Genomic DNA, 23,121 nt, shown 5'->3' with positions numbered 1-23,121 from the left:
TGTTGCATTCCTCTGAAATGAACTGCAGCAACAGCATACACAGTCAAAATATGCTCAGTACAGTGACCCCTATGTTATAGGGCACACATACTAGCTGTGGTTAATCAAGGAACAGAATTATTTAGAGGGTATGATTACTGAAACAATATAATATGTTTATTCGGTACACAGATTTTGGGGGACAACAAAGGTAGAAACCTCAGACAGAACTGCCAAAAAAAGTATGAGAAACTGTTCAGTGCATATAATAGAGAGGCTAGCAAATGGCACTGAGTCAATAAATAGCAACTTAGATAAGTAAAAAGTACAAGAGGTCACAGCCCGGAACAGTATATTGCCATGAAGAACCACAACCATGGATTAAGAAAAACACTTTACAGTAGAAGTCTCAATTCTGCGCTTTTTGCAGAGGACCCATTTGATTATTCTTACAGAATAGTTAGAATCAGCTTCATAGTCAGTTCAAGTTTCTCATCCATTGAATAGAAAAAGAAAATGCCTTTGAAAATCAGGCCATGAACTATAACTGCTGTAAAACCAAGGGGGGAAGAAAACCCTCGCAGCCCGTATTACCACCTTAATTCCTTCCCCCTCATGTGTAAGCTGATACATCATTAGAAAGTCTTCCTGTCCTGTTTTCTAAGAGCCCTTCTCTTGAGTATTTTGTAATTCTGTAAGGCCTCTTCCCTGGCAAGCCTGCTTTAAAAATTAAACCACTGTTTAGCAACAGTAGGTCTCATTAAAAGGTGCATTTACCACACAGTAGTATGCTCTATATTTAGAACTTGAAATACATCAAATACCACAGCAAATGTAACTATCGTGGGTGGTAAACATCCAGTTTAAAGGCATCCACTGTATTTGTGTGAAGAACGGTTTTATAAATAGCTTCCAAAATTCTGCTCAACATAGGCAGCTAGTAATATCCGAAGATAATTTACACTTTTTCATTTCTCCTACCAAAACAAGTGTTAGGCCTATGTTGTCTGCCAAGCACTCACCTGGAACAAGGACTGTGGGCATGCTCTGAACAATAACTCAGCTGGGCTGCGAAACAGATGCGAGAACTAACCTGAAATTATCAGGAGCATTCTGGTTTGCCTTTTAGGCTGGAGAACTTGTAAAAACTTTCCGTTTAGATTTTGATGTCTTCCTATTCAAAGGCAGCTGGAAACACAGGAGCTATGTCAGATCAAATGGTCCTCAACAGCTACAACTGACTTATGCCCTTCGACAAGAACTTTTCTATTGTTTCCAAGAGCTCTTAGAAGTTTTTCTTCCCTAAGCAGTAGCTTCAGAAACTTCAGGTTTGGTTTGCAAGTTAATGATAATTCATGCAGATCTGCATCCCTGTAAACCTATAATAAACTGACGTCTGGCACAGAAGATAATTCCTCAGAAATATTGCTCTTTTCACAGATAATCAAGGTATAGCTAGTTCAGAAGGGCCTCATTTTCCCCTTTTGCCAGTCTTCTAAATTATATCTCCTTTTTTTTTTTTAATCCTAATCTTCTGTTTAAAATGTGTGTATGCATCTATTTATGTTCACTGGCATTTCTCTATGATGCAAACTCGATTTTCTGAGATGCTGGGAGCTCACAACTCCAGTAGAAGTTGGCAGGTGCAATGCATGCTCATCATGACATAAAGATACAATAATAAAAGACCAGAAGGGGCCCTATGTCTCTACGTTCTCAGACCATTTCCTTATATCATACACCAATGATAAGCAATTAAGCAGCCTGTTTATTCCTCAAAGACTTCTCAGAAGAACAAGAAAAAGTCATTCTTTCTTCAATGGTACTGCATCAAAGCAAAATGTTTGTCACTCTATCTGTGGGTAAGGAAGTAAATTCCTGTGAAAAGGACCCATGAAACAACTTTTAAAATATTATAGTTTTCTATGCATACTTCTTCCTTTTAGTCTTAGAAAAAACTTCTGCACTTTCCAACTATTGTGTTAATCATGGGCAATCCTCTTGTAGCACTTCTGAGCTACGCAATCCAAAGATGTCCATCCACATCCGTGATGCTATGATTTCAGGAGTCTAACATGGAGTTTGACAAAGAGCCATGGAGTGTCCTGCCCCACATCCAATTAAGATCTGTTTTGCGTAACCAAGAGCTTTGATTGGCTTTGGGACATGGACATTTGCTTCTGTGCCATCACCACACATCCCGTGTTCGTTCCATCCCCAAGAGAAGCACTGGCCACCTAAAAGAGAGGATACAAGATATAGAATAAAGACCACAGAAACACAACAGCTTTAGTTAGTTTTGGGGAGCAGCTTTGTCAAGTCATCTTCTAATTAGGTTCTAAGAAATTCTGCTAAATTGGGGAAAAAAGTTCTGGTTCTCTTGAAAGTGTAAACAAACCCAAATGAATTATTCTCTATCTTGTTCCATATTGTTAACAACATAAGAGAAATTAAAATTACACAGACATTTGAAAATCACTTAGTAAATACATGGTTCAGTATTTATACAAGGCCCACAGAAATCTCTCTGTATTTTAAGGACCTTCCCTGAAATTATGTGGAATCGCTGTCTTTAAAGTTCCCCCTAGTAAGCAAAACTATCACAAACCAAGCCCAGTGACTTTAATCATTCACAGCATGATCTATAGAACTGGGGAACACAGAGTCACAGAGCAGCCAAATTACATTTCATTCTTGCTTTCAAGTTCACATCTCACCTTTTTCCTTTAAATACAAGACTCCAACAACGTGCCTTACTTGTAATCATCCTACTTCTGCTTGCTTTGACATAATTTCACTGCTTTTATCATCCTTATTTTCCCTCATTATTATTTATTTTTGTAACATCTACTCTTTTATATCCCAAATCATGATCCATGTATTATTATTATAGCATAGTACTCTTTTCTTGAAGCACAATATGTAAATTTTGTTCTATAAATGACTGGCATAATAAAAATCCACAAAAAAACCCTCTTATTCTGAACTACAAGAGATATTTCTTCCCTATTTTCTTTTCTTTATTTGGCTGTCACAGACTGTGCCTGTGAATTTCTGCAATAAACAGAAAGCCACCCTACAATATAATCATGTTTCTGATGCAACTGTTATTTTTGAAAAGCAGCAGGTATTAACAGCATGAAGTACCATTCTGGAGTCCAAATAATGAGAAGAAAAGTGCCAAAATTAAAAAAATCCAATCCCAATCATAATTCTAAAATAATTTTACTTTTCAAAATTCAGAAACAGGTTATTGCAAAGCTAGCAGGACCATCTTTCTCTCCTGTAAATCCAGTAACATTTCATTGTCGTCTGTTTTCTTTACATGTTACTATATTCAAGTTCTCCTCTTCTGTAATTAAGTGTAAACATTACTAAAGTCAGATGTAATTAAACAATGACCTTTAATTTTCTTGACAATCTTTAAGGCAATGGAACACAACAAAACGCCACTAGAACGTCACAGTAGGCTAGATACTTCTCACCTAATACAGCAGTTCTGTTATTCTTATCTTAGAAGGCACCAGATTTTCTCATGACTATGCATGCACAATATTGACAGCCCAACCTATATCACAAATGCACATACCTGTGCTGCAGAAAAGTACCCAAAAGTAGATGTGCAACATATCCCATTTAAATATCAACAGATCAGAACTTCTAAGAGGTTAATTGGGGTTTTGGGGGGGGTGGGGGTGGTAAGGTTCCAGGTAGAATATTTATGTAAATTTTAACAAGCAGGAAAAAGACATCACAAACCAAGACTAAAGACACAAAACAGAACAATTATTCAGGGAAAAAATTCAAAGAAAGAAAACCAGCTGCACCTAAGAAAAGGCATTCTTTTGCACAGTTAATATGTGGAAACTGCAGAATAAGCCTACTTAGAGTGGGAAAACTTCCAAGTTTAATGAAAAGGGAATATAACATGCCCTTACATTAATAAGATGTCTATGGTAAGCTTTTGTTACTAGACCACTAGCGATTAGTACAACAACTTGCATGTTTGTATGGAGACTCACTACATCTGACTAAAAGATTTTTTTTTTTTTTTTTTCATCCTGTCCCATCAGGACAAGAGAGAGGAAACCAGAAAGTTTTTGGTCACCTTGAATTACAAACTGCTCAATGGAACATTAATGGCATAATAAATATTCAAAGAAACAGTGCAGTAGGATATTAACCTCTCAAACTGATAAATATATCTAGTCAAACATCTTTTGAAAAAACATCACAGAAAAATTTACAAGCTAGGAAACCCCCAGACAAGAACATCTTCCCTAAAATAAGGATCACTGAGTCTTTTCCAGCCTTTACTGCTCCAAGCATGTAGAAACGCCACCAAATAGATCTTTCTACATGACTCCAGTGAGCTCCAAGGTTACTGAAATGGGCCAAGAGTGAAAACTGGCAAAAGAAAAATAGGGAGTAACTAGGAGTTATGAATAGTCTTATATAAAAATGCCTCGTACATATATGGAGAGCCAGGCAGAAATCTGAAGGGATGAAAGGGCAGCTGACAGATAGAGAATGACAGGCCACAAAAATGATTCTCATCACCATCAAGTCAGAAGTCAGGAAAGCTAAAAGGCAGAGAATTACTGTTGTGAAAATAAAAGGTATTCTATACCATATCTGTCTGTAGAAGATTTAGAGAAAGGTTTGTACATAAAAAAAGCTAGATGCTAGATTTGTGTCAGAGAAAACAGAATTTGCAGAAAACACAAAGTCCATTTCTTTGTAATAACATTAACAAAACTTTTGCAGGAGGGCTGGGGAAAATGGCTCTGGTGACACTGGCCAGGAGGGAACAAGCAGCTATGTGAATCACTGGCAGAGAAGTTGAAGTCAATGAAGATTGAAGATAACGAAGCACCTATTAAAAAAATGACATAGAAGGAATATCTGCAGAGTTAAGGAAAGGCTTTCATTAAGGGGAACTAATGGCTAGCCTCTGGGCAAAGGGCACCATTTAATTTCAATTCTTTTTCCTTCCCCCACATTCCCCCCACTTTTTTTTTTTTGCTTCTGTTCACAGTTTATTGCTGATAAAAACCTCAACACAGCCCCAGCAGCCCTACATGCTTTCACGAGAAAATTCAATTTTTATGCCTGTGCCAGACCTTCCCAGGATGAAAGACCATTAGAATGATATGTATTAATACAGCTACAAATTGCTTCTAACTAAATTTAAAACAAGCATTGTAGCATGTTCTCAAACCAAATGATTTGTGTTTGGTGAGGTAAGGAGGGAAAGTTGCTCCATGCACTGGTTAAATGAAACAGCATAATACATAGCATTCACCTTTTCCCTTTTAAAACATAAATACTTAAAGTACAAATGAAACCACAGAACTCACATGGCAACACAGCATAATCCCAAGGGAACTTCACTTGAGTTCACAATCACACTAATGAAATTCTAGAGTAAGACTATGATGTTTGGGGGAAAAAACCTGCAAATATACAAAAAAAGTGGGGAGAAAAAAAAACACCTTAACAAATCTGTTTTGGTCACACAAAACAGGAAGGGGCTACTACCCTCCTTCTATTTGCAATAATTATTTAGGCTTTTTTCAAGGTAACTGAAGTGACAACTGCAATCCACAGGTTGATTAAACTGGAGAAAAGTACTTCTAGGTAAAATAAAGCTGTAGCATATTGGACAGAGGACAGGATTCTGGGGAAAGTAGAGGATTTAGAGTCTCTCCTCATTGCCGAGTACTCTATTCTTCAGATGAGAAGAATCAAATGTTAGCAAATAAGATGCTCTGGGTGAGATTCACTGCACTTCAGCCACCTAAAAATCAAGCAACTTAGCTATAGATCGTTATCCTCTAGTTTTCCTCAAGAGCCAATAGAGTCATCTACATCTCTCCAAAAGGCAATTCATCTTATCCAAACACTGGTGTCAAAATCAAACCTATCTCACTCTGGTGACTATAGAGGGAGACCAAGTGACGGTCTTCCCCTAGGCATATCAGTTTTAAGCAGCTGAAGACAGGTTACGATAAATCACATCCTTACAATCGGTCTGAAGGTGAAGCAAGGAAAACTGGAAAAAAGGAAGCTACAAATATCACTGCGGCCTAGTTTCAGGCTACAGTCTGCTTCTAAACCAGCCTGTGCTCTGGAGGCTTACCACTGAAATCTTTAAAAGCTTGTCTCATTTCTGCTTCTCCTCTCCCACTCTCCCAAACAAACAGAAACAGAAGTTGGCTTTAAAGACAATCCAAGTATCTTGAAGCTAAACTATTCATCAGACAGCTTCACATTTTAAGGATCCGTTAAAATGTTTTAGTAGAGCTCTATTGTATAGGCTCTGTGCTCCTAGCAATACTCCACAATACCTCAAATTATTGGGGTTTTTTTAACCTTAAATTAGTGCTACTCTACAGAGTAAAGTTATAGATAAAGTTACAGTAGGCAAGAGATCAGCTCAGGGCAAGTCAAACGACTTTAAACAGCATCAGGGCTGGACCACGAACAAAATTCAGGTGTCTCGGCCATCCCCCCCGACTATTTGAAAGCATTCAAAGGAACAGTATAACACTACACAGAAGGAGATTTAGACCATACTTCTCCCAAGGAGTTGTAAAACACAAGTGAATAAGTCTTCCTATTTTTTCAGGACATCTGGCAAGCCAGGGTGTCATGTAAAATAAAAGGAAAGAAATATCCCTCTAAACTTTTGTATTTTTGTTAGCAACAATTCTGTCATTAGTGTAAAAGATTTGCAATTTTAGAATTTAAGAAACAGGGTTGATACCAATTGTTTTCTGCAGAAAAACATGGAAACGTATTAGTAACTAAAAGTGAAGTCTAAGCATTCTGCACAATCTTATTAAAGGCAAAGTCTGGTAAGTGGAATATAAGATGACATGATCCCAAGACGTTATACGGTACCTCCAAAAGTAGAAAACAACTAAGAGATTCATATAGTGACAGTTTTATTATGGAGCTACATTTATACCCACATATTCAAGGAGCAAGCTGTTGTGTGCTCCAGGCAGCCCATCCAATTGCTGCTGGAGTTGCTTAGGACCACAACCCTCAGAAATGTGTGTCTGACTTTACAGTGAGTAAGCTGGATAAAAATCACAGGCATTGCAGTGCTAACACAATATACAGATAGGAAACAACATATATTTTTGATATTAAGTGCAAAGTCATGGTGCTAAAGACATGTTGATTTCAAAGTTAGCCTCCAGTCAACAATCTGTCCTCATTCCACCTTTACATCATTAGTAGCTCCCCAGCCAGCGGACCTAGACCACTCAGTCCCCTCCTCAGCAGTGGTTTTACACAAGTGAAAAATCAGATGACTTCAGGTCATGCATCTGTGGTTCATCCTGGTACTTGGAAAGAACAACTTCCAATGGCCTCAAACAGCTACTCATAACAAATGCATGAAGCCTGCACGATGTGGACTTCTCTGACTTGGTGCTCTAAACTGATATGTGAATTTATTTTTTTTACAGCAGAAGCACTGTCTTGTTAGTTGGACCTTCTCTCTGCCTATACTTGTATATTGTGTAATACAGCAGGGACTTCAAACTGGGTCAGGGCCTCAAGGCCAACTGTCAAAATATCCAATTACAATATACAACTAGCTATTGAAGAGAGTCAGAAAATCAACTTGAGTATACAAGATGCCTAGTATGGCTTAGGGAGCCACGGTGGTACATGGGATACTGTAAAATGGAGCAATAAGGCTACACATGTCCTTTGAAATGAATTTCATTTGGGAAAATCTAATTTCTAGTTTCTCTTTCAATATCAGTATCTATCCCACAAATGGCAAACAGAAGAGCAGCACAGAGCACATCTAATCTTTTCTATCCTCATTTCCATAGCATACGAATAGCCAAGAGTTACAAAACAGGAAGGGGAAAGAATCATATTTATGACAATACAATTCCCAAGCGCGCAGTGAAGGGCAATGTGGCACATCCAGCATGGCCTGAAAACTGTATATGGGGAGGGAGTCCAACATACAGCAATGTTTTGAATGGCACTTACAAAAAAAAGCCTTAGCAGCTTCATATGAACATGCTGTGCATTTTCCTATGCACTGTTTTAAGCATCAGGCAAATGCTGAGCCTGTTCACTAGAGGTAGTGCTATCTTGCTAATATACAATGACAACAGAAATTTTGTCCTGTTCTCACAGGGCACTTCAAAGCAGGAGCTGAATGGCTCACCGCACAAATTAATATGCATCTATTTAAAAGAATCATTCCATATTACATCAAACTAGCCACTGTTTAGGTTACCATTCAGGCTAGTTTATGATGGATTTTATTTTTCCCTTCTCAGTTATGCATTGCCGTTTTGAAGACAAAAACACGAGGAAGAAATTCACAAAACTTTATCTTAGGATTTAAAAACAACATACTTGCAACTACAGATTTCTTGGGCCACTGCACCTTTACAGTTTCCGTGGCAAAACTGAAGTCCTGTAAGATGGAGATGTTGGCTTTGCAAAGGTAGCAAGGAGAGAAATCTGTTGCAAGGATTAACTGTTTACATTTCTGTTTTCACAGGGAAACACATAATGGTACTTATTATGACTAAAGCTCACGGTACTGCACAAGGTTTTCCTTTTGGTTTTACTCAAACGTGTCAATTCCTTCCCAACAGGAAAGCATCTCCAACTCAACACAGAACAAAACCTGGGCTCACGACTTTGTGCAAGACTGAACGTATCTGGTCCACTGACAATACATGAGGATTATATCATACATGAAGCAGCCGCAGTGCAGAGAGGATTAAGCATTAAGGATGCTTTTTTTTACACCTGTAGAAGGCAAGAAAATCTTTAAATTTTGCTCTCAAGTACAGGACCAAAACCACCTGACAAATTAGTTAACAGAGAGATTTGTCTTGAGGCTCTGAACGTGGCAGTAATGTCTGCTCCATCAGAATATCAGGCATGGCAGAGAGTGACATTCATTCAGAACTTACAACCCTGCCTCTCAAAATGACAGGCATTAAATGCGTCACAGTGCTTTAACTTTGTATGACCAGAACTAGACAATCATGACCTCATCACAGAGCCAGAGACTGCAGTTTCATGACCCTCTGTATGATGTCAAACAGAACATACAAAAAATATCTTATACTAAGTGCTTAGTAAGAGGTCGTTCATGCAAAATAAAATGGATGAAGCAGTATGTCAAAGCACATCTAGAAGGGTGCAAGTCATTCAAGTGTCCCATGGGACCATATGGTGCCATGGCCATTTGCACCCATGTATTCTGGGTATAAAGCATTACCATTTCAAATTTACACACACTTTAAACTGATGTAAATGATTATACAAAGAAAAGGAGGGGACAGTTGCGATTCATTCTGCCCTAGAACATTACATCCAAGACCTAGAATTGAAGGCCATCTTCAGTACAGGCCTAGAAGAAGTAATAGTTGACAAAAAGTTCAGTGATGAATGCAGAAGCAAGAATCTGACAAACCCCTCAAACTGCATTATAGTACTACATGTAGCTTTCAAAGCACTAAGCAAATCATAGAGCAGGAGAAGGTACAGATGGCAAGATGAGCAGCAGCATGCAGGTGAAATGGTGCTTTCTCCTGCTTCGTTGGCTGAAGTCAGAAACAAGAGACCCAACCGGGCTCTCAGCAACCCTCTCCTCAAGAAAGAGCAGCTAGGTTGGACAAGAAAATTTTGGAAATGCTTTGGTGCTTAACACGTTTTATAAAGCAACTCTTTGTATCATACATTGGTCTACTTACAAGTATGCAGTTTTAAGGTGATCATGCAGACCAGGCTATATATGGCTGTCAGCCCTTGGCAGCTTATAAAAATTACTTACGATACAACAAAAGGTAAAAAGATATTCCATATGGTCACATTTACCTACAATTTCTTATCATCTGACTGCTATTCTCTTCCTCTGAAGGGCTGTTTGCACTGAGCAAAAGTGAGTGTTCTGGGGTTTGTCTCTGAAGGTGTCCTTTTCTGCAGAACACAATTCTCTAACTCAGAACCAAGAAGTGAAATGTGTAAACCTTCCATATGGACATCTTCTGTAAAATAGCTTTGCGTTTAAATGGGCTTTAGTTTGGACTTTTCCCTTATCAATTGCAAGGCTGCATTTTGGACAAGTTTCAAGACACACGATACAAATGTGCATTACTGTTGAGTGAAGTCTAAAAAAACTGCTTGTTGATATTAAACAAGTGAGGGCTTTTTTCCCCTGCTTAACAAGTAATCTGAGGTAAAGTCCAGAAGTCATGAGCTAAAGTGTTAGAAATGCAAAAAGAAAAATCAAGGAAATAAGTGGTCACTGAGTTTCTCAGTTTCCTTCTTACTGACTGAACTAGTAGATTTTCTCACAGCTACGCAAACATTGCCTCAGAACAAAAGTAGTTGCAACTCAGCAGTGACGTCGTTAGGATGCCTTACTTTGCAAAGTTTCAAGTTGTAATCTTAGCGTAACACAATGGCTCAGATGATGGCTTCCCTGCAAGCATCACAGTGCAGTTTTAACGGTGACAGCACTGTAGTACATGTGTACCCGTGAGAGCTTTAAAATACCTAGCTTGATACAAGCTATAGCATAACTGTAGTCGGAGAGAGTTCGGGATGAACTAACCCTCCTTTCTGGGCAGGATTTGTGGATTACGTTTCTTCTGTGCTGCAACTGTTGTACTTGAGTTAACCTACTTGTATCTGGTTCAAGTGTGCCTATACCACACTGTACTGTAGTGCAAGCGCACATCTAATAAAAGTCCTATGGGTCATGTGCCTTGTCTGTCTGTCTCAGTTTTTGTGCCTATTGTTATAGGGATCCTTATACTTGCCATTGTGTTGGGGTCTAAATGGGGTAACTCAAGACCTACTCAGATACAACAATGGTTGGGTCATTTGAGCGCCTAGAAAAAGAGCAAAAAGTAAATGACTTGATAACATCCCCACGTTAACATCGCTGCCGCTTAAAACCATTATTCCCCTCTATCTCACATAACATAGTTCTGTGAACTAAGGGCATCCCTTTCAAAGAAGAAAATAGAGATAGTTGACAGAGCTGTGACAAAAGATGAACGCAAGCAAAAAAAATTAATCCCACAATTCAGACTTCAAACACAGACCTTAAAGAGGTTTACTTCAAGTGTGTACACCAAAGGCAAGTCACATTTGCTCAAAGGGGCAAATGAAACACAATGTTTTTACCTGAGGTTGGCTCTGCAGGACTGGGCTTGTGTTAACTTTCGATTGCAAGTAAAACAGTAGCTGAATACTGAAGAAAAACACTTTAAAAAAAAAAAATCAAAAAACCCCAAAACAAACAAACTGCAAAGTAATACCACCACAAACTGCACCCTGAGTCCCATCTACATGGCTAAGCCATTTCTCTGATTTCAGAGAGGGTTTTCAGGGTCTGCTGTAAAGCAGAACCCAAGAGCTCTAGCTCTTCCCATTTCTTAAGGGTTAGGAAAAGATCGGAAACTTTAGCCACATCACCCAGTCAAGAAACTTATGCAAAGTAATGAGCCAAATAATGTTTACCAGAGGGGAGACACAAATTTCCATTCCTTTCCCAGGTAGAAAGGAATAGCCAGGAAGACCAGGACCTTAGGGATACCACCTCTATTTTTTTAGCTGTACTTTTAGAGCAATATTTTATATTTTAGTAAGTGTTCTAGAAAAAAACAAGCAGATGGTCAATATTGGATATAAAAGTAGTGGGAGAATAGGCTATGTCAGGTATAATTACAAAATAAGCATCATACCATAAGAATTAAAAACGTTCAAGAAGAGAATCAAAGCAGACAGCTTCATAAAAAGAAGTGCCCAGAAGGCAGGATTGGATCTATTTCTCCAAACATCAGTTCAAAATCATACATGACTGTTGAGCGAAGTCTGGAGGAATTGCTTGTTGATATTAAGCAAAGGAAGAGCTCTGCCATCAATATCTGTTAAAAGCAAAGACTAGTTTGCTTAGATAAAAACAGATTTTGACATACTTTTCTGGTGCAGAACAGAGATTCTGGGCAAGATGTAAAGCACAGCTTGCTGACTTTTACCTTTTTATATCTGTATGGACAAATTTCACTCTATTCTCCTCTACTTTTATTCACTATACTATTTAATTACAAACCCATAATTCTTGTTGGGGAAAAAAAAATCTGATTTCAATCAACACACAGGGCTAAAGAGACCCTAGCCCTGAAGTGGAATGGAGTACATATGGGTGTGCAAACACACCTTTTACAAACTCAGGCCATTTAGTCAGGGAATAACACTGCTGCAACACAGCTTATGCACATTTCTACCTTCAGCCTCCTCTGTGTGTCAGATGTCTGTACACTTGCTCTTCATATCGCTCTTGCCTAATCTTACCTAGAAGTGAGCAAGACTGGGAAAGAAATGCAGGCAGAATTTGGGATGCCATTGGGTGCCAAGTGACATAATTGAGTTGTTCTGATTACAAAAGGCAAACATCTCTGCTGCATAGGGTTCAAGGTACATTTTGGGGACATCTCACCACTTTGCCTCCATCAGTATAAGATGCACCTAAATTCTCAACTGGGGGCAGCTCCTTAAGTAGAGGGAATGTATCGAGTCAGTCCTTGGAAGAAGGCAAGCACAAAAGAGTGTCCCGAGATGAAAACCTCCTGCAATTAATACTGCAGAGATGTTTTCTGAAAGTTTCTGCTCTAGTATGTTTTTCTGGACCCTGGCAAAATAGCCATAGTGAAGACAGCATTCATGCATCAGGTGCAGGCATCTGAGGCTGGAAAGTAAAATCTGTCTTTGGCACAGTGACAGAAAGAACAGCTGATGGGCATAGGGATTCAGAGGCACCATGCCAACTCCAGAAGGTCAGAGGACCAGAATGGACAATGCAAGCTGGGTCCCTGAGATGCCGTTTGGCGCCATCCCATCTGATCCTCTGCATAACCTCAGGGAGAAGAGGAAACTAGCTGGAATCAAGACAGGAATATCTGACACCATTTTGGAAGGACTGTATCTGCCAGAGACCTGGGATAACAAAGTATTCTTCAGAATAAAAAACAAAAACCCCTCAAAAACCCAACTCTATCTCTGAAAGAGTATTTGACCAAATTAAGAATTCAAGAGCTTTGTTCTCCTCGCTTTGGAGGAAGCAGAAACACTGGAAATATGGGGTCTCCTTCACGCATTGGCCTCACTGTTCTTTCCTGTGTCCTTACAGAAAGCCAGTTTCTTCCATCTTATAGCTGGCACTAGGCTAATCACAGAGCAGGAGCAGCTATAGAAAGCAACCTAGAAAGAAAGCTAGGCAGAAAAGAATTAGTTAGAATTTAAGGCCACATTTGGCACTGTGACAAATATTTCTCATTACTCCCAAAGAAAAAGTAACAGCATGAAAGTCTTTTAAGTTATGGATAACATTACTGAGAAAATAGTGTAAAAGACTAAAACCAAATCAGCCCAAACTTCTGGTGAAACAGCAAGCTTCAGTTTGCAGCAAGAAAAGCAATACATAACATGCGTGCATGTCCACAGGACTGTATCTATAACATACAAACGAATGCTATATGAAGTAATTTTCACTAACCTGCAATATGAATATGAGAGAAGCTGAAATTATTCTTTAAACTGCTGGAAAAAAGGACAACCAAATATGAAGATGACAAAGTCAGACAACGTTGAGATGTCTCCTGAAATGACTTAAAACTGTTTTTCTCTGACTTGGCTTCAAAGGTCTTGTGATAACTTAAAGCCTGCTGAATACCAATAATGAAAATATTTCTTGTACAGTACAGCCAAGAGATCTTTACTCTTCAAGATCACTTACTAACAGAACTGCTTCTATTCATGGGTGAACCAAAATGCCATTCTCTTGACTCTGGAGGCTTCTTAAATCTACCCAGGAATAGACAAAGCAAGAATAAAGAATTTTAAGTGTCCAATCAACTTTGCAGAAGTGACTCATGTTTCCAAATCATACAAACAATTAAAAATGCTTTTTTTTAGAGCCTTTTATTTTTTGGTGATTATCAGCATTTTAAAGCTCTCCATATAACTTTTGATACAGAAAGGTTAAAAATAAAGACTATAATCTTTATTTAAAAATACTGCAAAGGATACAAGAACCAACCAGGTCAAGGTATTTTAGGATGACCACAGCCACCCATTGTCTTTATCAATTTACTGTTCACAAAAAGAGAGTAAACAGATTTACAACACAACTGGTAATACTACACTTAACATCTGTGTTTGTAAAATATTTGTATGTACATATACACACATGCAGACATGTATTCTACAGAAAACATACATATAATTATGGGTCTTGCATAGGCAAATAGAAGAGACGTGTCTCTAGTATCTACATAGGTAGATGTATGAAGCAGCCAGCATCTTGGCTGTTGCCAGAGAGAGTTAAGAACAAATTGTAAAAACTGTTTTCAACAGTGAAGTGACATAACTTCGAAACTGAAGGATGCATTGCCCATTTGCCATTGCTTGGCTACCCACTCGCATCTCACTCTATCACCCTACACATTCAGTAATGTCCGCCTCAGGCCTGGCTATCTTTTGCAGAACTCTTTGCTTAACAGATTTCATGCTTTCAGACCTTGCATTAGTAGCAACGCACAACACGATTTCTTTTTCTGCACACATCCCTGTGCAGATGATAACTATAGATTTGGAGTACCTCAGTTCCTGGAAGTGGGATTCAATTTGCCTAAGCCCAAAACATCTATGGTGCATCTACTTGCATGTATCCATCCTTCACCTAGGCATCTAAGTCATTTCATACTCAAGTGACAAACAGACACTTTGAGAGTGGGGTTCATCTCATCCAAGGCAAATACCTGAAGTGAAAAGAATCCTTCTACCATCCTTTTACCCATCTCTTTCTCTCCACTGCCTACTGATACCTGACTAGCTTGGACATAAAGTTAAAGCAGACGAATCTTGCCCTAGCTGCCCAGCCCAAGCTGCTTTACAAACTTGTCAGAACACATTGAGCTTTCTGAAAAATCAGATACTTCAAAGGCAAAATCAGAAACCCACTGATGTTTCAAGTGCCCCCAAAATCTTTACACAATTTTGAGAATACAGATGGAAACTAAACTTCCAAAATGTCATGTATACACAGACAACTCAAAATGTTGTCCAGTTAACAAAACCTTCTATAGCATGATGATCAACACTGCATTAGGTGCCACTTCAGTAAACACTATGCTCTGTCTTTATAGTTTTACTGCATCTTTGGCATATAGTTGGTTCAGATATACACTATAGGAAAGGAAAAGAAGCAAAATCTTGATTCAAAGGCAGTTGTGTATGATTAAATTTAAAGGGGACTTCATAAGTTTATTCAGCTACCTGATGGATTAAGTTTGCTCCCAATTTCTGCATGAGAATGCCTATTACTGTGGAGGAAAAACATTACACTTCAGTAATTTCTTAGGAAACAGGAATTATTTTTATATCTAAGTAGTAGCTCTTTATTGTTTAGAACTGTCTTTAAATCACCGTGTTGAAATATGGTTCCATTAATTTCAGCAGCTCTGATTTTCAACAACTTCTCTCCTAGCCAATGTGTCTTGCTGAAAGGTTGCTGATGGAACTGTTTACTTTCCAGCGTGAAAGGCTATCCTTTTCAGAAATTTCTTAGGAAATCCTTCCAATTAATTAGTCTACAGTTCCCACACCACTTTATTTCATTCTTTTTTTAATTAGGTTGTGGGGCTTTTTTGTTTGTTTTAGAAAGCTCCCAAAGCTCTCACAGGCAGAAATATTTCTTGCGCCCTCTGCAAGAGATGCTTCTTGGATGCTTTCGCTACTGAGAAATTTGTTGGCTCTCCAGAGGACAATTAAACAATGACAACTTTGTATTCATTCCAAAGCGTAATTCTACTTTTGAAGATTTCATTTGACTAACATGATACTGACCACAACTTTTCATCCACAAGGCAACGTAAGTCAAGTTCAGCCTCATGTCAGCATGCACTGGCTAGACCCAAGTCCCAGGAGGGACTGAGATTAGCTGACAATGTGATTAGGTAACCAGTTCTCCTTCAGGCTGACTACATGGATGGATTCAAAGCTGCTTCTCCAACTGGTAATCAGCAAAGGTCTTAACAGGATTTAAGCGGTGAAGGCAAGCCTTGATGGGAATGGCAAGGGGACCAATTGCTTCTCCTTGAAATGAGAAAAGAAGCCATGAGGAAAAAAGTTTGACTGTAGTTGAGAGCAAAAACCTGAGTCATGACTAATTCCTTCATTTCCAGCTATCAGTTTCCGTTACTAATGCTTTGCTCCTCTTAGCCCTGTGACTCTAAACCTTCTCATTATAGAGGGAGAATTACCCTGCACAAAGCAAAAATATAATCCTTCTTCTCTAGGCCTGAAGGGATCTGGTCAGACCTTCCCTCCTGACAAATGGCAGAAACCATCACAAGAAGCAGCTGACAGCGGGGGACTAAACCTCTGAGCGCTGCCTGCATTACTGGCCAAAGGCTACTCACCGACTCTGCTGTTCCTACATTTTCCCACCTTGTCTTGAGTATTTTAGCTATTTATATTGTTACCTCTTTAGGCCAGGGCACATCTTTTACCGCCTCCTCTACGACATGGTCTGTCCTCACCTTGAGCCCATAGATGTTGTGTAATGAAAATAAATAATTAAAAAACTCTAAAAATCTCTGTTTTATTTAATCATCCATGGGATTAGATTCACATTGCTCTAAGTCTGGAACTTAAGAAAAAAGTGAATAAAAACCCTGCAGTGAAGGCATTATTGGGTCCTGGAATCTTGGCTCATCTGTATATTTAGAACATACTTGAAAAATGAACATTCATATTCAACGTAAGATGAGACATCATGCACTTACCCGTCCTTTCTCACATGGTGACTGATATTAAATAAACCCGCCCTACTTTATTCAGTCATAAAAAGAACTCAAGGAAGGGAATCATAGAGGTAAAGATGACTTTTTATAGGCCTGCTTTACAGAGCAACTCCATAGGAAAATGCTCCTCAATGATTTTGTTTCCCCATCTACAGACCAGGGACATTTGTCTATCCCAGGGAACATTTTAAAAGTCTAAGGTTTATAGCAGTAATTCATACCAAATCCTTAAATTAATGGCCATATAGGAAAGAGAAAAGAAGTGAAAGTAGAATTCAGTTAAGTAAGTTCAGTACAGAGAAGCCATGTTAAAAGCCATTTTAAGGGTTCCTGAATGCATATGACGTCTGCTGAGACAAAAAGCTGTCCCTAAGAGTCAGTGTTGATTTCAACATTTGTGCTGTACAGACCGTCAGGATTAAGTTAAGCACTGAATTCCGGAGTCAGGAGAACAGCAGCATTCTGCAAGCGTGACATTTCTGTCTGTATGGAGGGGTACGACCCAGAGAGCTTTAAAAGGCAACTTAGTCCCTCTTTTCCTGGAGCTGAGATATGCTATGAACTGAGATTCTTTTCAGTTCATTTTGGTACTTATTTCTTATCTTCCATTTTCTGCATCCAGCACCTTTTCTCCCCCCGAAAGATGTCTTTTGTCCCCTTTCCATGCTGTCCTCATCCATAAAGCATTTCTGCAGACCTCTGCACAAAGACAGCATTAGCTGCAAGGATATCAGAGCAACCTAGAATTTGCTCTGTAACTCCACACCAGTACCGTCTCTTTCAATCTTTCTCTGCCAATAAAGGATTTTATGGAATTGCAGGGGGTTTACTTTTGTGCAGGAGGCTAAGAGCTGCATCATGTAACTATAGCAACAACTACTGTGAAAGCTCTCAATTTTTATCGACATGCCTCACATAACCCCATGGAAAAATTTATACAAATGGAGAAACAGAGAATTAAAACATCCCGAAGGCCAAAGGAAAATATTGTGGTGATCTGCATCTTTATGCATTGCTTAAATACTTCCCCCATGGTAATTTGCTTCTTTTACTGTAGAGTGGTAACATTAAAATAGCATTTTAAAATTCACAGTTTAAACAGTAATTTAAGCCTCCAGAATGCCAAAACAGAAGATATGCATGCAATCAGCTCAGAAAACACTGTAGCACATGGCTGTATTTGACAAAGATTCATCACTGGGAAACTGACACTACACAAATGGAGAGAAGAAATAAGGTGCACACATTTTTTCATAGAGAGTAATAAACATTTGCATGGGGATATACTGAATTATTCATCTCTTACAGACAAGACAAAAGATGCATCTTTCTAAAAGATATTTCTCTATCCAAAGAATACACTTTTAAAAGGAGTTTCCTGTGCTCACAGCAGCTGAGAACTGTGTGAAAATGATACCAAGATGCTCTGTCCCAGTCTTAGAAATCTATGACTTAATAGACAAGTTTGACATTCCAAATCCAATAAAGCAGTTTCAAGCTCACAGCAAAATATGAATATGCCGCAGTCTGAAATGGCCTCAAGTATCCTGGAAAGCTACCAAATTGCTTACGTTGGGCTTGAAAATGCCACCTCTAAATGTGCTTCCAAGGCCATGACCCACAGCGCTGGAAAACTGATCCTTGCTAACAGCCACCATTTATAGCCTTAACCTTTACTACATTACTTCAGTTCTCTCCAACAGCTCCAACTATGAATAAAAACACTTCCAAAGATTTTAACAATAACCACCAGACTGAGAACTATTCCTGCTAAAATCTTGACCTTATTGACAAAATGCATTTGCATGGCCACAGTAATAGCCAGTTTTGCAGTCAATGAATTGGACCAAAACACTTCACCCCAGTTGCCAGTTATTTCTCATTTTCAGCTCTGCTGCCACGATTTACTTCTCTAAAAATGCACAATAATCCCAACCACTTTTTTATTCTGATGATCATCCAAAACAAAAACATTTAGTAGCAAGGTTTAGGGAAAACTACTGAGCTGTTAATACAGCTCTTCTGAATCTAATACTCTTGCAGTACACAATGCAATCTAGGCTGCCTGGAAAGGATGAAAATGATGTGTTGCTATGGAAACAGGAAGGCACATGTTTAGGTTGCTCATCCTGAAGAGCTACCCCACCAATATCTTCAAAGTGTGCTAATAAAATTTTAATCAATAATTAGAATAAAGTGAATTTCACCTCCTGTTTGACACCAGAATCTTGGTTCAGACATTGTCAAGCTCTTTTAATGTTCCCTGCATCCAACTATGCCCTACAACATTACGAATAAATTTATGCACAAACAAAAATGTCAACATGCGCTTATCTAGTTCAGCTACTTAAAACGATTATTCCACCCAGCAATGGATACCAGCTTCTCAATTTAAATCTTGTGCATGTAGAAATGTGCTTTTTAATTTATTAATTGATACACTTTACCTTAAAAAAAAAACAAACACCACCTAAAACCACCAAAAAAACAAGAAAACAAATCAATTCTTCAGTTATTACCAGCTTAAGGCCATCAACCAGCAATATGCCCATTGAGAATGTGACAATTACCCCAGTACTGGAGTTATCACTCACCAACTCCCCTAAACATCTGCTATTTCCTAGAAATGATAGTTTCCATCTTACCATGACTTACCTGCAGACAGATCTTCCAAAACACTGGGACTTACGAAGTAAAAATGCATTTACAGACAGCCAAACAGAAAACAGGCCAAGTTATTTGCTGGCAAAACTCCACTTGTTTCACCATTATAATAGGAGAGAATCTGGCTCCAAACATGCGGCCGTTAATTACCTCGACAGTTAACTATGTCAGTACATCTATTTGTTATTACATTGGGAAATCAATAAGCAAGACTTTGTTAACATTATTTACTAAAATATTAACTTACTCTTTAGAAATAACAAGTACATTGTTAAGAATATCAGAGTATGCTAATAAACAGTTAACAAGCTTTGTATTCTGGATCACAAAACAGTAAAGCAAAGCTGAAAAGACAAGAAACCCATACTGTGAACAAAAGAGGTGCATAACACATTTTTTTAATTTTTTTTTTTTAAAGTGTGTCTTTAAAGAGGACACACTTATTTGGTTTCAGCTTCAGAGATTTAGAGTAGGGGTGATTTTCCACACTCTGCTCCCAGAATATGCCAGCACTTTCAAGAATATGGCAGTCTCTGTATCTGCTGGTATATTTGGGCTTGAAGTTTTCTAGAAAAACCCTGACACTAATCTCCAGTTCAACTGTACAAGATTTTTAAGGTGTTTGTTATTTTTAAATTAAACTTGAAATACACTGATTTCCTCAAAGAGGAACAACACTCCCATTTCCTTTTCCTAGCTTTGTAATCAATCTGAAGACATAATAATTGCAGGCACAACCCTCCTCCAAACCAGGATCCCACTGTGCAGGCATTACACAGTAGCTGTACACATAGCTTCAGCTTGCAGCTGAAGTTGGAGATATTTCCATTTTTCATGAGAGCACTAAAGTATTTGAAAAAATCCAAAACCTTTTAGGACCAGCATTTCCAAAAAGATAAGTAATTGCACTTTGCCCACCTTGGGACTTAGCACATTTCAGAAATCCATTTTGAAATTCTGTTTTGTTTTTATAACAGAACATACAATAACAGATGGTGAGTTAGGAAAATTTACCTTTATAAATCTTATTTAACTGGGGCTTATAAAAATGTATTCCAACAAAACTCTTCAGAGTAAACATTCAGTTCTTGATAGAATATATTTACCCAGAAAATTAAAGGAACTAAAATTGTTTTGATTTTCCAGCCTAAATAGTTCTATTTTTGAATATAGACATATTTTTGATATATCACTGAAAAGTCATCATTTTTTCAAGAGAAGACAAAAATGGCAAAAAACTTTAAAAAATCTTGCTTTTTTTTTTTTAGAGGCTACAATATTTTCCAGTTGCTTTCATTTTCAATGCACGTGTTTCTTCCCCTAATGTATCCACTGTGATATTTAAAAGGATTCATTTGCTTACAGCTAAACAGGTGATATTTACTCACATTACAAAACTCCTGTCATACAATACTGGCATTATTTAACCGCCTTCTCTTAGGAAACATCTTACTAGGGACAGCAGGTCGGGACAGAGTCACACGCTGTCTGGAAAGGCTCACACACAGTACACACATTGTTCCTTCTCCAACCACGCACAAAAACCTGAAACAATCATTATCCAGTTTTATCTGCAGGGTAAAATACAACCAAATCTCTGAGTATTTTCCTAAATAAGTGTGTTAATTTACCCCTCCAGCAATAAAAAACAGGATCTCAGCCACACAGCTCCCCTTGGCTCAGAGGGTTAATAGCATTCCTGTTAGTTTTTAAGGGCTTGTCTGTTCCCTGGGCATCTGCGCTGGCTACCAAACTATTTTCAAATATCCTTCCATGCAGGCATCTCTCTCCTGGGTGGCAGGCACAAATATGAATCACAAAATAAATGCTTCAGATGCAATAGCGCTAGCCCTGGCTTTCAACAGAAAATTTAAAAAAAACAGCTTACGGAAAACAGAGAATGACACAGTGACATTCAGAGCACAGTGCCCCCAGCCTCCCGTCGTCAGGAAGGCTTCCTTTTAGTCATGATACTTTAGCTAATTCATATGCCTTTTAATGCCTAAAAGCCAGCACGTGGCTTCACCGTTCTCCTTTTTTCCATATCTGTATTTTAAACCCAACTTTTTGTTCAGAACTTTCAAGGATCCCAGACAGGAACAGCCTCAAGACATGGAATAATTTAGGCTGGACCTCTGGAGATCAGCTGCTCCAGCTCTCTGCTTCAGTGCTTACCACTACACTACTCCTATGCCTTGAAATTACTGCACTGCTGTGATACACTTTGCACCAGGCACTGTATGCAGAGAAACTGCTGGGTAAAACTGGGTAATCTGAGGCAGCTTAATATTTGCTCGTCTCAACCAAATTTCCCATTTTTCCAAACTCATAGATCTTGCTTTTCTTCCGCTAGCGCTTCTCTGCAGACAGCAATCCTCTTTCTTTGCCGAGAAACTCAATGTGACTCTGCAAAAAATCCTATGCGCTAGCTAGCTCCCAAATTGTAACATTTTCAGTGTTGGGTTTTCAGCTTTTTCTTTTTTTCTTTTTTTAATTTAAAAAGCACATACAAAGCTAATTTCTGCAGATAGAGTAAAATGTACCACATGAACCAGGCAGATTGGCTTTCTCATTGGACACTGAAGGGTTGCTACAATTCAGACATTATGCTTTAATATTTAAATTTCCACAAGATACAGATATGCTGATACAAGAACAAACGTCAGAAGGTTGATCTATTCTGAGATGCATCTCAGAAGAAGGTCAACAACACACTTTGAAATCAGATTCTGTTTCTGTCTATTGGAATTTGACAGATTTCAGTCACTTGAGTAAGAAAAGATTGCCAAAGAAGTATCCAACAGTACAGCGCAGCTTTCAAACGATCATGAGGAGACACTATACTGTAATTTCTTTTGTCCTTGGTGGAAAATGTAAGAAACAGCAAATTGCTTTATTTATACACATTGGGCCCCTTTGTCCTCATTTTCATTTTTAAAGTACTCTTTTTACACAGATTCACATTTATTTACTGCTTGAGTTTTGCAACAGTGCCACACCACCTAACTCCACCCTGGAAATTCACTCTGCAGTGTTGTTTTTGCCTTCTCTAAAATTTGGCAGATCTGGCAAACAAGGAGATTTGACAAGCTCCCTATAGCTCAGGGCATCAGAACTATGAGGCTTCAATGTGTTTGTGTTTGGTTTGGGGGTAGTTATTTTATTTTTTCTTTCTTTCTTTCGGAAAGAAACATTTATGCTGATTCAGGTCTTAAAACACTGCATCCTGAACAGCGCAACAACTGGGGAAAACAAGATCTACAGTGTCAGCTACTTACATGTGTTCTCATGTAGTCACCATCTGTTTGGTAGTCCCAGAAGTCAGCAGCTTGTATCACAAAAAGCACTGTCATATTAAACACCCTGCTGACACAGGGACCACAGAGTGAGGGGCCAAGACCGCTAGCTGCTGAGCCATCAGGTTATGGCCCCAAAATGTACCAGCGAAGAGCCACTAAAAGATAGTCCTTCAAGGTCTTTTCCTTCTCTTCCTTTTCCCAATTACAGGCTTCCCACTGATGATGAAGCTGCTGCAGCTCACATTGTTTACATTTGCTAAACAACTGCAATTTTACAAACTTGCAAGTCCACAAATGTCTCTTAT

General features: G+C 38.6%; 1 protein-coding gene across 1 annotated transcript in view; it reads right to left on the bottom strand.

Moving 5' to 3' along the window:
* Window positions 1-1,308: 1,308 nt before the first annotated feature.
* Window positions 1,309-23,121, bottom strand: part of SERGEF (secretion regulating guanine nucleotide exchange factor) — a 156,991-nt gene continuing 135,178 nt past the window's right edge. The window contains exon 12 of the mRNA XM_009328608.1: window positions 1,309-2,216. Coding sequence (XP_009326883.1) covers window positions 2,050-2,216 — 167 coding nt within the window. The 3' untranslated portion in view covers window positions 1,309-2,049. The remainder of the gene's footprint in view (window positions 2,217-23,121) is intronic.

This window comes from Pygoscelis adeliae, unplaced genomic scaffold, assembly GCF_000699105.1.
Source record: "Pygoscelis adeliae isolate BGI_AS28 unplaced genomic scaffold, ASM69910v1 Scaffold166, whole genome shotgun sequence".
NCBI classification, from domain to species: domain Eukaryota; kingdom Metazoa; phylum Chordata; class Aves; order Sphenisciformes; family Spheniscidae; genus Pygoscelis; species Pygoscelis adeliae.
Note: the sequence above shows the minus strand (reverse complement) of the source record. Positions and strands in the feature narration are given on the sequence as shown.